The sequence below is a fragment of the Bombina bombina genome, chromosome 6, assembly GCF_027579735.1.
Source record: "Bombina bombina isolate aBomBom1 chromosome 6, aBomBom1.pri, whole genome shotgun sequence".
In the NCBI taxonomy this organism is placed as follows: domain Eukaryota; kingdom Metazoa; phylum Chordata; class Amphibia; order Anura; family Bombinatoridae; genus Bombina; species Bombina bombina.
Window position 1 is genome coordinate 255,570,727 of NC_069504.1, and position 17,100 is coordinate 255,587,826.

Genomic DNA, 17,100 nt, shown 5'->3' on the forward strand with positions numbered 1-17,100 from the left:
ACACAGCAGCTGGAGCTTGACAGTTTTAATGTAAAGGGGTGCAGCATCTGGTGAGAAGATAAAGCTGTATCACCTCTCTTTTCTTTCTATTGAGGCACAAAGTATTTTCTGGTAACCTTTCATTCCTAGACCATGTACCATTTTCATAGCCCTTCTTTGAATGGTTTCTAGTGTATAGTCCAGCCAAATAATGAGTGACACACTGTTTTGAATGTCTTATATAGATCACTCCATAAGATTAACAATAAGAGCAAGCAATTTGTAGCCTACTATGCATATTAAGATCAGTGGCAAACTGGTGATTTTTTTAAATTAAAATATCACTTACTAAAAATTGTAACACCCTCTGGCAAAGCTTAGCACATTTATAATTATTGTAGCTGGACATAGTCTGTTTATACCCACAGTGAGGTTCATGGCTACATTCATTGTGATTATTCTAGAAGTTTTCATGCTCAAAATACTGCTGGGCCAAGCTACCAATAATTCTATATTATAGAGGAGTCTGGCCTTTGCATATTTACTTTGAAATATTTTCCCAAATGTGATTAACCCTTCAAAATTTCAATTCTTTAAAATGGCAAGTTTTGCATTAATGCAAAACTTAATCAGAGGTTTAATGCCCAAACTAGTTTTGTGTCTGTTTATAAATGAGGACTATTAGTAAGATCCCTTCTGTGTGTTTAGGTCATTTGATTTAGCTTTTATTTATATAAACTCTGTTTTTAGTTTAAAAAATCAATGTGAAGCTCTGTGGAAATAATCCACAGAGTTAAAAAAACAACTTCTACATGTAAGAAACTGGTTGAAACCAACTTCCACTTTCTGAGGGAAAAGCAGGGGCGGGTGGATGCTGGCTCATAAGAGAGTGATAGATGGGCTGCTGGGGATTCTGAATGTGGCTTGTTGCTTTTGTTTGATGAACAGAAGCTCCCTGAGCTGAGTTACACAGCGACAGCAACAGCAGCTGAGTGGCAGTCAGGAAACACGTGGTAGAGCAGGCAGAGAGCAGAATCTTAGAAAATTATTACAGCAGGAAGAGCAGCAATTTACTGTGGAGGGAGGCAGAGACAGGCAATCTGCAAAAATAAAACAGATAGGTACATTCTAAAGGAATAAGGTAGTCTGGGGAAGTCAAGGACTAAGTGCAAACCACAGGAATTATCAAATTGCCATTTCAGGAAATAAAGGAGATGCTGCTTTAAACCTGGGGATCGTGTGTTATATTTTCATCATGCAGAGGTTGCACGCATTCCCTTTGCTTTGCTTCCTGCTTATTTCCCAAACTGCAGGTAAGGGTTAAACATTTACATGTTTTGAAATTTAGCATATTGGTGTTTAAATAAGAGAAAACAATATTGTGTCAGTTAAGCAACCAAGAGAGACAAAGCTAGATGTGTTGATATTGCCTTAAAAATCGTTGCACATGCAAAAAACAAAACATACATATATGTTTTCATTCCTGTTTCCGCATTCACATTGAATTTCTCATGGCATGTGAATATAGTTTGTAATATACATTTATACATTTTTCATTTGACACCTTTATCGTGTATGCGTTGTAATTCTAAACACATTGACAATCTTGAACACCATGTATTAATTCGTTTCTATTTTAATGTAATGTTTAGTCAAACAATACCACTATTTGCATTGCAAGTCCGGGTTTCAGTGTTAGTGATATGCGTGTATCCTGAAGGTTCAGCACTAAGGACAGCTCCAGATGCAAACAGTGCTCTCAGTGATTGTGTATAGAATTGGTGACTCTTGTTTTGTGTTTAAATCAAGTGAACGATAACATGATATTAAAGCACATATTTATGTATAAGGTAGTAGCTCCCTTTGCTTACTTGACTCAACAGTTAAACTGCATGAAAAAGAAACAATTAGTGTAACAACCAATGCACTTAAGATTGCTGAACTGTATTCTAAACTCTCAATTATGTTTGCTATATGTTAACCACATATGTAATATATTCAATGTATTTGTTGCAAACTCAGTTTAATGTATGTTTTTTTTTTTTTTAAATAGATTTTATAAACTAATTATTGAAATATGCCATGTATGTATTTTTCTCAAAAGGTTTAGTATTAATAACATGCAAAACATGATATGTTAATAAATATATTTAATAATCAGTGTTATGGATAAAAACATATATTAATTTACCTTTGTGGTGACAAATCAGTCCCTTAATCAAGTGTTAAATTTCAATTGGGATCATACAATTATTCATCAAAGTTGTTTTTTATTTTCAAATTGCAGTATGGTAGATGTGATTGTGTATCCTCATGCAAATCCTGACCCAGAACAGTCCTACTGCAGGGTCGCAGTATCCAGATGTGCCAGATGTTATTTCTCCCATTAACAATTTATTTAATACAATAGGATAGGAAGTACTTATGAGAACAGTTAATCCACAAATGCATCAAGGAAAGGGAAATTATATTACTAATATTAAGAAAACATTTTGAATTAATCAGCAGGTTAAATAGCCTAAAAATTAATATGCATCTAATGTAAGGGTAATAAGTGTTATTCTGTTTATAATGCAACCAAAATTTTGCAGAAGGGCAATAATCAGTAAAATCTGCATTTTTGCTCATTACTCATTGTAAAGAAAAATGCATGGGTGATTTAAAAAAAAAAAAAACCTGCAAATAAAAAAATATACATTATAATAGTTTGCTTCTACATATGGTAAACTCCCTTGATTTATGATTTTTCTTAAAACTATTGATCTAGTTATTCATATGGCTGCAGATTACTATATTTCCAGTACTACCCACTCATAAACTAGCATAAAATATTTATATATGTAATGTGGCACATTGTGAGTAATGCTATACACGTTACATTGACAAAGTTGCATTAAAGTATATAAATAGTAAAGTTTATTCCTATTTACAGAACTACCATTTTGTTAATTGGTTCTTAATCAGTTTAACTGATAGTAATAATTATTTGGATAAAGACCAGCAACAACTTACTTAACCATATTATCATGAAGATTTGGTAGATGCTTCCTGTCAATGATTGTACAGTTGTCATTGAAATTTCACTATGTATTTCACTATGTATACACACACACATACACATATATGCATACATACACATGCATTCCGTACATACACACACATGCATACACACCCACACATACATACATACATACATACACACACATACATACATACATACATACACACACATATACATATATACATACACACACATATACATATATATACACACACATACATATATACATACACACACACATACATACATACATATACATACATACAGTACATGCACATACTTACATACATACATACACACACATATACATATATACATATACACACACATACATACATACATACATACACACACATATACATATATACATACACACAGATATACATATATATACACACACATACATATATACATACACACACACATACATACATATACATACATACAGTACATGCACATACTTACATACATACATACACACACATATACATATATACACACACATATACATACATACATACACACACATATACATATATACATATACACACACATATACATACATACATACACACACATACATACATACATACATATATATATATATAATATATATATATATATATATATATATATGTGTGTGTGTGTGATATAAAGAGATTGGGGTAGCACAAAGAGTAATTGATCAAAGAACAGTCAGATATATTTTATATATGATAGCAAATATGATACTGGTATTGGGGTCTCAATCAATATTAAAATAGAGTTCTAGATACAGGTATAAGTGCATTAGAAGTCCCAAACTACATTAAAGTGTGCAGGAATAAATTATTTTGGTAGCAAAAGAAGAAATAAAACCATTTTACAACCATAATAAGATAATAAGATGTACAGTAGGTGCTGCAAGTTGTGTGAAAAGCCTTGATGGCACCAGGTATGCATTGCTTCATCGCCTCTTCTAGTATGGTAGCCTTCCGGAAGTATGTGTATATATATATATATATATATATATATATATATATATATGTGTGTATATGTGCGTGTGTGAAGGGCTGGAAATTTCCAGTGGTCCAGTGCTCCTGGATATCTTAGAAAGTGGACTAGTAACTTTTCTCTCTGGGCTAGTAGCTTTTACCCCCTGACAAGTAAACCATAGCTATATCTTTCCACCACCTGTATGTATATATAAAATATATATTTGTTTATGTTTTATAGTTACTGGAATTCTTTTGGCTTCTGCAGTTACTGTATATAAATTGGTGGACTCTAGATCCTCCATTTGACTATTAAAAAAAAAATGTCAAAACATTTCTTTCAAATAGACTTTCTATGTTTAGATATATTGTGTGTGTGGGGGGGGGGGTTCTTGCTAAATAATATTTTTTTTTAACATTTTATAAAATTGATAATATATTCATGTAGCATTTTACGCTTTACCTGTCTTCTAATAACAATCCCTAGGGCTTAGATATTTATCATGTAAATAATCTGTTGTCCTGTTTGTAAAAGTAGGATAATCCAGAATTTCCTCTATTGCTTAGTCTTGTTGAAATGAAAATCCAAGGATTGATACTAATCTAAACAATGACAAATAGAATTATTTAAATGTGAACTGCATTTTACTCTTTTTTTCATATAAAACATTTCACACACAAGCTTACTATGCATTGAATATAGTGTTTGCAAATTGCAGATGAACATGGGCATAATTTCTTCAGGAGTCATACAAATACAATATATTTAGATTTTTTTTTTAAGAACCACTGTAAAGAATTTTACCTAACCCATATGATATCTAAATTGTCATGTGACCCAACAGTTAAAGAAAAGAGACACTGCTCCAAAAATGTGAGTGTTACGGTATAGCCCGGATATCAAGGGTTAATACCAGATGAAAGATGCCCTTAATACGGGAATAGCAACACACGAACCCAGTTAATACACCGAATGGGGAAAATACACTAAATACTTCTCTCATGGAACGTCGCAAAGTCGCAATTCCCCCCAAACATGAGACCAAGCTCCATCTTGAGGGTAAAACAGGAATCAGCAAGAGCTGTGGGTTTATTGTTCTTAAATACACATTTTTACAAATTAGTACCACCCACAGGGTTTTGTAAAACAACCAATAAACACATACAATACTCTCAGACACTCCCACACAAAATCCTCCCCTCTGTCTGTGATACAATTACCTTATGCAATGGTTGATACAATTACCTTACACAATGGTTGATACAGTTACCTTACACAATGGTTGATACAATTACCTTACACAATGGTTGATGCAGTTACCTTACACAATGGTTGATATAATTATCACAGACAGAGAAATACAGTTCAATTGCCATGGAGCCAAAGTCTTTTGTTATACAAATGAGCTACATGGCATAGCTATCTGGGGTATCACTGTCCAAATAGGGCAAGTACTGAATGACCTGGCTTTCGTGTCTTTGCAGAGGAAAAGTAAGCATTTCAACATGGGGCCATAGTCTAAAGGCAGCATGCGGGCAACCAGGCTCCTCCAATGCACAGTGGCGAGATTGGTCTTGTCACATCTCTCCCCTTTTCCAAACAGACTAACAGGGTATCTCACCTCCTGCCGGTCAGTGCCCTGGTTAGTCCAACAACCCACCCACAAAACCCTATCAGCAGTACAGCCCACCCACAATAAATGGTCACTACACCTGGGTAGAGGAGAAACTTTTCCATGTCCAGGTGCCTCACCACGGCTGTGTGGGGGACTGGTACGCTGAATTGGTGGGTTGCGAGGTGGGCAGAGACCAGCTGTACTCTGCCCTGGTGCCAGCACTACCATGGAAGTAGCCTGGTGGGAGCCTGGTTGCTGGTGGGGGAAACTGTCTCCCCTTTGGATACATAGCTGCTGGAGGGGGAGACCGATCATCTCCCCTTTGGACAAAGCACCATGCTGCTGTGGGGGGAGACCGACTGTCTCCCCTTTGGCTAAACAGCCCTGTTGCTGGGGGACAGGACTGACTATCCCTACCCCCTGTGCTGTAAGTGCAGAGACCACGGTCCCATCTGCATGGTTGTGGGGCTTACTGTCTCCCCCTGGTGCGTTAAGCTGCCGCTGGGGAGAGGGGGTAACAAGCTCCTCTCCCATACGTACTTCCAGCCGCTGGGGAATGGAGACTGGGCTCCCAATCCCCTGCATCTCACTCTGCTGATGGGGGGCAGAACCAACTGTCTCTGCCCCCTGTAACTCAGCCTGCCGCTGGGGAATGGAGACTGGGCTCCCGATTCCCTGCATATTCCTCTGCTGCTGGGGGACAGGACCAACTGTCTTTGCCCCCTGTAACTCAGCCTGCCGCTGGGGAATGGAGTTTGGGCTCCCAATTCCCTGCAGGACCAGTGGAGAGACCTCGGTCCCATCTCTACCGGCCACCTGGGGTCCTTCCCAGTAAAACTACACAATATCTTCCCAGCTGAATGGGTCTGGATCTGGGTCTTTCACCTTGCTGTCCTGCTGTGCCTTCCCAATGGAGTGGAAGAGCTCTCGGTAGTCCTGCTCCAGTTCCCACTCCAGGGCTGCTAACTGAGCCAGGTCTGGCTCTACCTCATGGGGGTCAGCCCAGTCATGCCTAGCCTCCCTCTTGTAGAAAATGTCCTGAAGTCTGGTCTGCGCAGGGCTCCCGAAGTCAGGCTCTGCAAAGGACTCCCATAACAAGCCAGGACCATCAAACTCCTCTCACTCTGGTTTGTCATGCTCGGCTGTCCAGGGTATATACTGTGCCATATACCACCAGAGTGCCTGGTAGGCATCCTCCAGCCATAGCTCCTGCCATACCCGGTGCTGTAGTTCCTTCACCCATTCCTCCAGGGGCTGCTCTCCCAGGAAGGGCATCCGCAGGGCCACCTGCTTCGGTAACCGCTGCTCTTCACTGGGGAGACTTTCACCCCGCTGGTATTGTACATTATCCAGGGCCTGGTACCAGATGCCTTTCCTTAATGCATCCCGGCCATCCAGTATCTCCTTGTATAACACTGCTGGTTCCATTCTGTTGCTTTTAGGGTCGCTGTACTGGGACATGCGTTGCCCCCAACTTGTAAATCCACGGATGTGTAGTTGCTCTTCTGGGTTATGAGGACAATCCCGTCGCTTGCCACCAATTGTTACAGTATAGCCCGTATATCAAGGGTTAATACCAGATGAAAGATGCCCTTAATACGGGAATAGCAACACACGAACCCAGTTAATACACCGAATGGGGAAAATACACTAAATCCTTCTCTCCTGGAACAGGCAAAAGAATAATCCAAAGTCGCAATTCCCCCCAAACATGAGACCAAGCTCCATCTTGAGGGTAAAACAAGAATCAGCAAGAGCTGTGTATTTATTGTTCTTAAATACACATGTTTACACATTAGTACCACCCACAGGGTTTTGTAAAACAACCAATAAACACATACAATACTCTCAGACACTCCCACACAAAATCCTCCCCTCTGTCTGTGATTATTACCTTACACAATGGTTGGTACAATTACCTTACACAATGGTTGATACAGTTACCTTACACAATGATTGATACAATTACCTTACACAATGGTTGATGCAGTTACCTTACACAATGGTTGATACAATTACCTTACACAATGGTTGATGTAATTATCACAGACAGAGAAATACAGTTCAATTGCCATGCAGCCAAAGTCTTTTGTTATACAAATGGGCTACATGGCATAGCTATCTGGGGTATCACTGTCCAAATAGGGCAAGTACTGAATGACCCGGCTTTCGTGTCTTTGCAGGGGAAAAGTAAGCATTTCAACATGGGGCCATAGTCTAAAGGCAGCAGGCGGGCAACCAGGCTCCTCCAATGCACAGTGGCGAGATTGGTCTCGTCACAGTGAGGTCTTAAGTTCATCCTTGTTTATTTTTGGCAAACTGGTTGTATATAAGTTTATCAAACCACTCAGAAGTTTCAGCTGGAAATATACTGTCCTCAAGGAGTGAAAACAATAACATACCTAGTATTCGGTTTGGTAAGAGACTTCAAGAATATATCAGTATGTAGACAGACATGGTAATCTAGCAGCACAGGGTATTTTCTCAGTCCCCCAATAGAGTGAATTGACATGAGACAAACCTGAACTGTCAGTTTTGGGAACATTTGTTGGGACAGATCAAAGTGGGGGTCTAGAAACTTTTGGCCGGGGGGGGGTACTGCAATACAATGGCTCAGGTACAGCATCTCTGAACCCTTTACATTTTTATACTTGATATTTGAAGAAACAGGGGAAGCAAAACATAGCAAGTAGTAATGCAAGGTTGCTTAAAGGGACACTGTAGTACAAAACAAAATCCTCTAACTGATTTTTTCGCTTGAGCGTGGACTGTGCCCAAAGTAAAAAATTAGCGTGGCCGGATTAGAGTGTGTATCAAAAGTTGAAAGTAAAAAGTTATTGCGCAAGAGAAAGAGTAAGGCGCCCTTACTACAGGACTTTGGATATCGTGACCGCATGAATATCCTCTCCCCTTAGACTTCTATGGGGCGCACAAAAGAAAGCCTTTTCTACCTATCACTTTTGCGCATATATATGTGTGTGTGTGTATATATATATATATATATATATATATATATAAATATATGTGTGTGTGTATATATATATATATATATATATATATAAAAATATATATTTGTATATATATATATATATATATATATATATATGCATCAGCAAGGCCACTCTTAAAGGGAAATCTGCAAACAAACTGTATACTCAAGATGTGGTATTCAAGCTGTTATAAAGAAATTTGAAGAATCAGGAGAGGTCAAAGAAAAAAAAGGACTGGAAGGTCAAGAAAACTTTCAAAATCTATGAGAAGTTTCTCAGAGTTTTTTTGTTGAGAGACCAGAAGGATTTCAGCAAGGACCTGGATCAGCATCTGGAACCTTCATCGGGATCCTAAGCTGACCCTTCTACACTCCGAAGAAGTTTGATCAGGAATGGCCTTTGTTGAAGGGTAGCATCCAAGAAACCAATTTTTCAGAAAGGGAACAGGGTGAAAAGGCTAATATATGCTAAAGCTCACAAAGATTGGAAAGAAGATAAGTGGAAAAGAGTATTATGGAGTGACGAATCAAAGCTTGAAAATTTTGGGTCCATTCGTTAACAGTATGTGAGAAGAAGAGTTGGAGAGAGATGGAAGAATAAATGCTTCCAAAATATCCTGCTTTAATATAATAATACTTAGAAGTTTATACAACATCTGTTACTCACATCGCTTTTCTCCACCTCCATAGATTTTCTTTTCTTCAGTTCAGTGACATGTTGATCGGTCCCGCTTGATCTACATGTCACTAAAGTTAAACTAGAAAATCTAATTGGGGGGAGAAAAGGTGTTGAGTGACATATGGAATTACATTTTTCCCAGATGCACACTCCCGAGTGCAGGATATACAGTGAAACTTGCAGCTACATCAACCAAGTAAACAGTGAATCACAAGACTCACTGCTTACTTGCTGTAAGTAAAGAACATTGGCAGCAAATGCGCTATCAGCCCCAACTTACTGAATCCATCAGGGATTCCCAATGCTCTTATCTTGAATGCGCAACAAACTTAGCCAATTAGATGACTCTGATTAGCTAAGTTTGCCTAATGAATGTTCATTTCCAACCAGAAAATCCAGCACATTGAAAACAGCGAGCCGCACGGCTTGCACACTTATTGGCTGCCGCAAGACAAAAAAAAAAAAAGTTAGATGAAGCAGGGGACTGGCAGTTTATTGATTGATAGAATGGATTTTAAGATAAAATATATTAAAAAAAATATGTTGAAAAAACAAGGTTTATATTTGTTATGTCGTGAAAAATGACAAGTCAAAACTAAAGGAGATTGGTTCTCAACTGGTGAATAATTTCCCCTCAAATAGGTTATATGTATCACAACCTAAGTTTTTATAGATACTATTGAGAAGTATCGTTTTCCTGAGGTTGTGCTAGCTTTATCTTATATTTCTTAAAACTCCTCAGGTTAATGTTTAGAAGAGATTTTATGTAAGAGCAAAGTTAAGTTATGCCAGCCTTGGGTAAGGTAAAGTGCGAAAGACAATATTACAGTATGACATGTAATTTCCACTATGATTTGCAATATGAGTCTTTAAGGAAAATTTGTAATATGCTTCTCCTTCAGGTTGTTTTCATCACAGTATCATATTTAGCATAATAAAGTCTTAATTAGGTAACAAGATAATGTAGTATATACCTTGATCTCCTGAGTTGTTGTAGCGGAGATTACCTATTTGCTTCGGAGCGGTACAGTACTGGAGGAGGTGTTTCCACTACGTAGTAGTTTGAGTGACAGCGGGGTTGCGAGTGCAAGGGAGGAGGAGATTCCCCGATGTAGCGGTTTGACTGACAGCGGAGATCTGTGACGTCAGGAGAAGCTGTGCGGCTCTGAATAAACACTGTAATAAACGGTAAACTTGTAAACAAAAGTTTAGAGAAAAAGTTCTAGGTTTAGGTACCTTGAAAGTACGATGTTGAATCTGATTTAGTAGGATCACGCTGTTGCACTGTTTAATCCTTAGCGGAAAGTTCCGGTACAGCCGGTGGTTAGCTTTGTAACAAACGGCAGTGAAATCAGCAGAAACAAAGTAGCAATTGAAGATAATCCAAATTGTATCAGTTGGACTTCCGTGAAGCTGGAAACTCACTGAGGTTTTTTAGGCAATTCAAAGTAGAAAAGGTTTTAGCTCAGGTAGGCAGCTTGCTGCTTGCTAACAGAAAACAAAATACTAAGCATTGACTTTAGCTGGCGGGAAGAATTTAAAGGGAAAGCTGAATAGTGATAGGTCATGACTTAAAGGAACAGATACTTCCAGGGTCTGATCCTGACAATATTTTATTGCAAAAGAAAAAATAGGTGTAGTAAGGGCGCTATTAGCTGAAGATACCAAAAGAAGGGTTATATGTGGTATAAATTCATTAGTGTATATACAAATTCATAAAGGCTTTGTCATAAAGATATAAAATAATTTAATAAAATTAAAAATGTATTTCACATACAAATACAATCATATATAAAAATTATATTTAATAGAGACGTCTCTAGATCAAACTTTCAGTATTCAGTGATCAGAACATATTCATTTTGTTATTTTAAAGGAGACAGAGAAAAGTCAAGCGTGCAGCTGCCAAGATGCCACTTGCCACCAGTTTGGCCATATTTCAGAGCTGCAACATCACTGGAGTGCCCAAAAGCACAAGGTGTGCAATACTCAGAGACATGTCCAAGGTAAGAAAGGTTGAAAGACGACCACCACTGAACAAGACACACAAGCTGAAACGTCAAGACTGGGCCAAGAAATATCTCAAGACTGATTTTTCTAAGGTTTTATGGACTGATGAAATGAGAGTGAGTCTTGATGGGCCAGATGGATGGGCACGTGGCTGGATTGGTAAAGGGCAGAGAGCTCCAGTCTGACTCAGACGCCAGCAAGGTGGAGGTGGAGTACTGGTTTGGGCTGGTATCATCAAAGATGAGCTTGTGGGGCCTTTTCGGGTTGAGGATGGAGTCAAGCTCAACTCCCAGTCCTACTGCCAGTTTCTGGAAGACACCTTCTTCAAGCAGTGGTACAGGAAGAAGTCTGCATCCTTCAAGAAAAACATGATTTTAATGCAGGACAATGCTCCATCACACGCGTCCAAGTACTCCACAGCGTGGCTGGCAAGAAAGGCTATAAAATAAGAAAATCTAATGACATGGCCTCCTTGTTCACCTGATCTGAACCCCATTGAGAACCTGTGGTCCATCATCAAATGTGAGATTTACAAGGAGGGAAAACAGTACACCTCTATGAACAGTGTCTGGGAGGCTGTGGTTGCTGCTGCATGCAATGTTGATGGTGAACAGATCAAAACACTGACAGAATCCATGGATGGCAGGCTTTTGAGTGTCCTTGCAAAGAAAGGTGGCTATATTGGTCACTGATTTGTTTTTGTTTTGTTTTTGAATGTCAGAAATGTATATTTGTGAATGTTGAGATGTTATATTGGTTTCACTGGTAAAAATAAATAATTGAAATGGGTATATATTTGTTTTTTGTTAAGTTGCCTAATAATTATGCACAGTAATAGTCACCTGCACACACAGATATCCCCCTAAAATAGCTATAACTAAAAACAAACTAAAAACTACTTCCAAAACTATTTAGCTTTGATATTAATGAGTTTTTTGGGTTCATTGAGAACATGGTTGTTGTTCAATAATAAAATTAATCCTCAAATATACAACTTGCCTAATAATTCTGCACTCCCTGTATATATGTACAGTTGTGCTCATAAGTTTACATACCCTGGCAGAATTTATGATTTCTTGGCCATTTTTCAGAGAATATGAATGATAACACAAAAACTTTTCTTTCACTCATGGTTAGTGTTTGGCTGAAGCCATTTATTATCAATCAACTGTGTTTAATCTTTTTAAATCATAATGACAGCAGAAACTACCCAAATGACCATGATCAAAACTTTACATACCCTGGTAATTTTGGCCTGATAACATGGACACAAGTTGACACAAAGGGGTTTGAATGGCTATTAAAGTTAACCAGCCTCACCTGTGATCTGTTTGGTTGTAATTAGTGTGTGTGTATAAAAGGTCAATGAGTTTCTTCACTCCTGACAGACCCTTGCATCTTTCATCCAGTGCTGCACTGACGTTTCTGGATTCTGAGTCATGGGAAAAGCATATGAATTGTCAAAGGATCTGTGGGAAAAGGTAGTTGAATTGTATAAAACAGGAAAGGGATATAAAAAGATATCCAAGGAATTGAGAATGAAAATCAGCAGTATTCAAACTCTAATCAAGTAATGGAAAATGAGGGGTTCTGTTTGATAACATACTGCATTCATCTTGCCATCAATTCTGACCAAATTTCCTGTGCCTTTGTAGCTCACACCCCCCCAAAACATCAGCGATCCACCTCTGTGTTTCACAGTAGGAATGGTGTACCTTTCATCATAGGCCTTGTTGACTCCTCTCCAAATGTAGCGTTTATGGTTGTGACCAAAAAGCTAAATTTTGGTCTCATCACTCCAAATGATTTTGTGCTAGAAGGTTTGAGGTTTTTCTCTGTGCTGTTTGGCGTATTGTAAGCAGGATACTTTGTGGCATTTGCGTAGTAATGGCTTTCTTCTGGTGACTCAACCATGTAGCCCATCTTTCTTCAAGTGACTCCTTATTGTGAATCTTGAAACAGCCACACCACATATTTTCAGAGAGTCCTGTATTTTACCTGAAGTTATTTGTGGGTTTGTATTTGCATCCCGAACAATTTTCCTGGCAGTTGTGGCTGAAATTTTAGTTGGTTTACCTGACCATGGTTTGGTTTCAACAGAACCCCTCATTTTCCACTTCTTCGGACAGATAGCTCAGCATGCTAAGGCACTGTGGCTGAGCTCTGTAGCAACCCAAGGGTTGCAGGTTTGATCCCCGGCAAGGTCCACTCAGTCTTTCATCCTTCCGAGGTTGATAAAATGAGCAGCGCCTTGAGACCCTTACGGGTGATTAGCCGTGCTTTAAAAGTACCCAATACATACATACTTCTTGATTAGATTTTGAACACTGCTGATTTGCATTCTCAATTCCTTGGATATCTTTTTATATCCCTTTCCTGATTTATACAGTTCAACTACCTTTTCCCGCAGATCCTTTGGCAATTCTTTTGCTTTCCCCATGACTCCGATTCTAGAAACGTCAGTGCAGCACTAGATGAAAGTTGCAAGGGTCTGTCAGGAGTCCAGAAACTCATTGACCTTTTATACACACACACTAATTACAAGCAAACAGATCACAGGTGAGGATGGTTACCTTTAATAGCCATTCAAACCCATTTGTGTCAACTTGTGTGCATGTTATCAGGCCAAAATCACCAGGGTATGTAAACTTTTGATCAGGGTCATTTGGGTAGTTTCTGTTGTCATTATGAATTTAAAAAGAGTAAACACAGTTAGATTGATAATAAATGGCTTAAGCCCAACACTAACCATGATTGAAAGAAAAGTTTTTGTGTTATTATTCATATTCTCTGAAAAATGGCCAAGAAATCATAAATTCTGCCAGGGTATGTAAACTTATGAGCACAACTGTATATACATATATATTCATGTGTTAATATACCTATATACACTTACAAACCCATAAATATAAATATGTATATTATAATTTACATGTATATTTAAATTTGCATTCATCGCTGCGTGACTTACCCCTCTTGCATTTGCATTGCTGATAACTTTTAATACCAGCGCACATTAGCGTGCACTGGTACTACACAGTGGAGCACAAACATTGCTTTCATGAAAGAGATATTTAGTGCTTTACTTGTGATCTTGTCCTTAGTGTTCTATTGAATATGTGACATGGTTAACACCAGCAGAGTCATTATTTCCTAAATATTTCAATAAAATGCTTTGTTGGCCACATTAAGCATTCTTTCACCTTCTCAAAACACAAAAAAAATAGGATTTAAAAAAATAATAATTGAAAAGTAGGAAATAGAACAAAATATTTGTCATATTGTACCATATTGTACTTCATGCAGAAAAAGAGTAGGTGTAAAATATATCATTGTAAACATGTAGGAACATTTTAAAACTTCACAAAATTCAGTGGTGACTTTATTCATCATTATAATGGTGATCAACTGCAAAGTAAAGGTATCTGTGACTGTAAATTTAAAAGAGGGAACTCTACCCCTTTTAAATGAGGGGTCTCATCTCCATGTAAGGGAAACAGAGGGTAGGTAAGGGCTCCATAAAAGCCCCTCAATAGAAAATGTTCTTGCTGTTCACTGGGGCAAGTTACTGAGTGTTGTTTTCGCATTATAGATAATACTTATAATTTATAGTGTTACATTGTGTTAATAGCTTGATCCAAGAAAAGCAACAGATTTGGGAGATGGGGATTGACTGATTTTTTTTTCTTCAATAAAATCAGAATGAAAACTAGATTCTGGTAATGTGGCATTGTTCTTTCACTTGTGTCCTACAGTAATCATTAATGTTATGAAAGAAATGTTATTGTATCCTGAAGCAATAGGAGGCATTATATTCAGCTATATTCAGCCTAACATGCTGCGCTACTGAGCTTTCAGACATTATATAACTACTTCATTGTTTTGCTGAATCAACTTTATACAGATTACATTAAGTATTTATTTATGAACCAGAGTTAAAAGTGACATTAAAAAGTAGAGGAATAATATGTCCATTCAACAACTAGAGAAGACATATTTAGGGTATTAAAATCCTTCCAGCTTTCCTCTAAATATTTCCTCACTGCTTTAGAAGTCTCAAAGGAATAACCTGAATGTGAAGCTAAATATAGCTTTGTAACTTGTTTTTTTTAACCCTCTTTTCTACAGTGCTTGCAAAGTGCAGCATTATTGTGGAACATCTGCTGGTATTGTTTATAATGTAATAAAATGTATGAAGCTCGTTATACAAAAGGCTGTATTGTTAATAAAACACTAGAAGGTAATTACTATTTCTATCTGTAGTATCTATGCTTAAAGTAAGCAAGATTCAACCTTTTCACTATCAAAAGAAACACATACTGTAGCTGAAATGTATTGCAAGACATCCTGAGATTCCTGGTGCTTATGCATTATTGCTAAATATGATAATGATGATACATGAACAAGGGGTTATGATGTCAAGTTGAAGGGCAGCAGGTTCAGGAATAATTTGCAGAAGCACCTCTTTACAGAAAGGTTGGTTGGTTCATGGAATAGACTGCCAGCTAAGATGGTAAGGACAAATATTGTAAGGGAGGTCAAGAATGGCTGGTATATTCATATCACTATCCAGAGAAGTAAGCTTAATCTAGGCAGAAGAATATGGGCCAGATTACAAGTGCTATTTAAATGCCCTCTACTGCATGCCCATTATGTCTATGATTAAGGCTGATACCGCCGAAACACGTAAGACGCTGACATGCTGGAATCATATGTACTTTTTAATTATTTTATGTCTTCATTAATAAACCATTTAAAAAGTGCCTGGAGGTTCGCCAGTATCTTGTTTTTCATAGATTACAAATGGACCGCTAAATATTGCTGGCGTGCAAGCGATATCAGCGATTCACTTTGTAATACCAGCACACGATAATGTACACTGGTATTACAAGTAAATCACAATGCAAACATGAGCTTGCGTTCGCATTGCTAGGAAGCATTGTTCTTTTCGAGAGTGCGCTTCCATAGGCTCCTATGGGAGCCTTGTTCTGATGCCGTCACAGACGACATAAGAACCTTGTGCAGCAAAGGGGGTAAGTAGCACAGCGATGGGCAGCATTATTAAATATATATGTACATGACATTGGAACATATGCTGAATTCATATTCTGAAATTAACAAGATACCTATGGGCTTGCTTGTTAACAAGTTCCCAGCTTTTGTGACTGAAACTTTTATTAATGACTGGAATAGTGTAGTGTCAGAATACTCATTTAGATTGATGCTTTTACTTTCATCTTAAGCAAAACATATGACCAGTATTGACGCAAAAAGTATTTGAGGGACAGAGCTGATTATGAATCTAACAGTCTATATCTGGTAGAAAGGACAAAGATCAGTGCTTAGGAGACAAAAGCATTTTTTTCGAAAGATCTAGAAGTGGTAATCATGGAAGTAATAGTCATAGAAATAGAAGTAGATCTAATAGACGTGTTACATTATCAGACAGTGAGGCAGAGTCAATGGAAGATGGTTCAACTGCGGGTTGCCACCATAGCAATCAGAACAAATGGGTAGTTATATAGTAGTTATATAGTTATATATATATAGAACAAATGGGTAGCACGCAGAATGTATCTAGTGTATCAGAGAATTCCTCTATTCTGTCTGTTCAACATAAATTACCTACTTTACACTATAGGTTTGTACCACAGACTACACAAGATAAGGTAATGGCAAATAATGCTTATTCTGAGGCTGCTGGTAAAACGTTATTGTTTGCAAGGGAGGGGGATCAAAAACAAATTGAACTGTTTTTTTCATACACAACAAAAATCAAAAGAAGGGGGAAA

The 17,100-nt window shown here is 37.8% G+C and overlaps 1 protein-coding gene across 1 annotated transcript in view; it reads left to right on the top strand.

Annotated features, from left to right (window-relative positions):
- Positions 1-1,145: 1,145 nt before the first annotated feature.
- Positions 1,146-17,100, top strand: part of PTPRR (protein tyrosine phosphatase receptor type R) — a 524,127-nt gene continuing 508,172 nt past the window's right edge. The window contains exon 1 of the mRNA XM_053716785.1: positions 1,146-1,292. Coding sequence (XP_053572760.1) covers positions 1,235-1,292 — 58 coding nt within the window. The 5' untranslated portion in view covers positions 1,146-1,234. The remainder of the gene's footprint in view (positions 1,293-17,100) is intronic.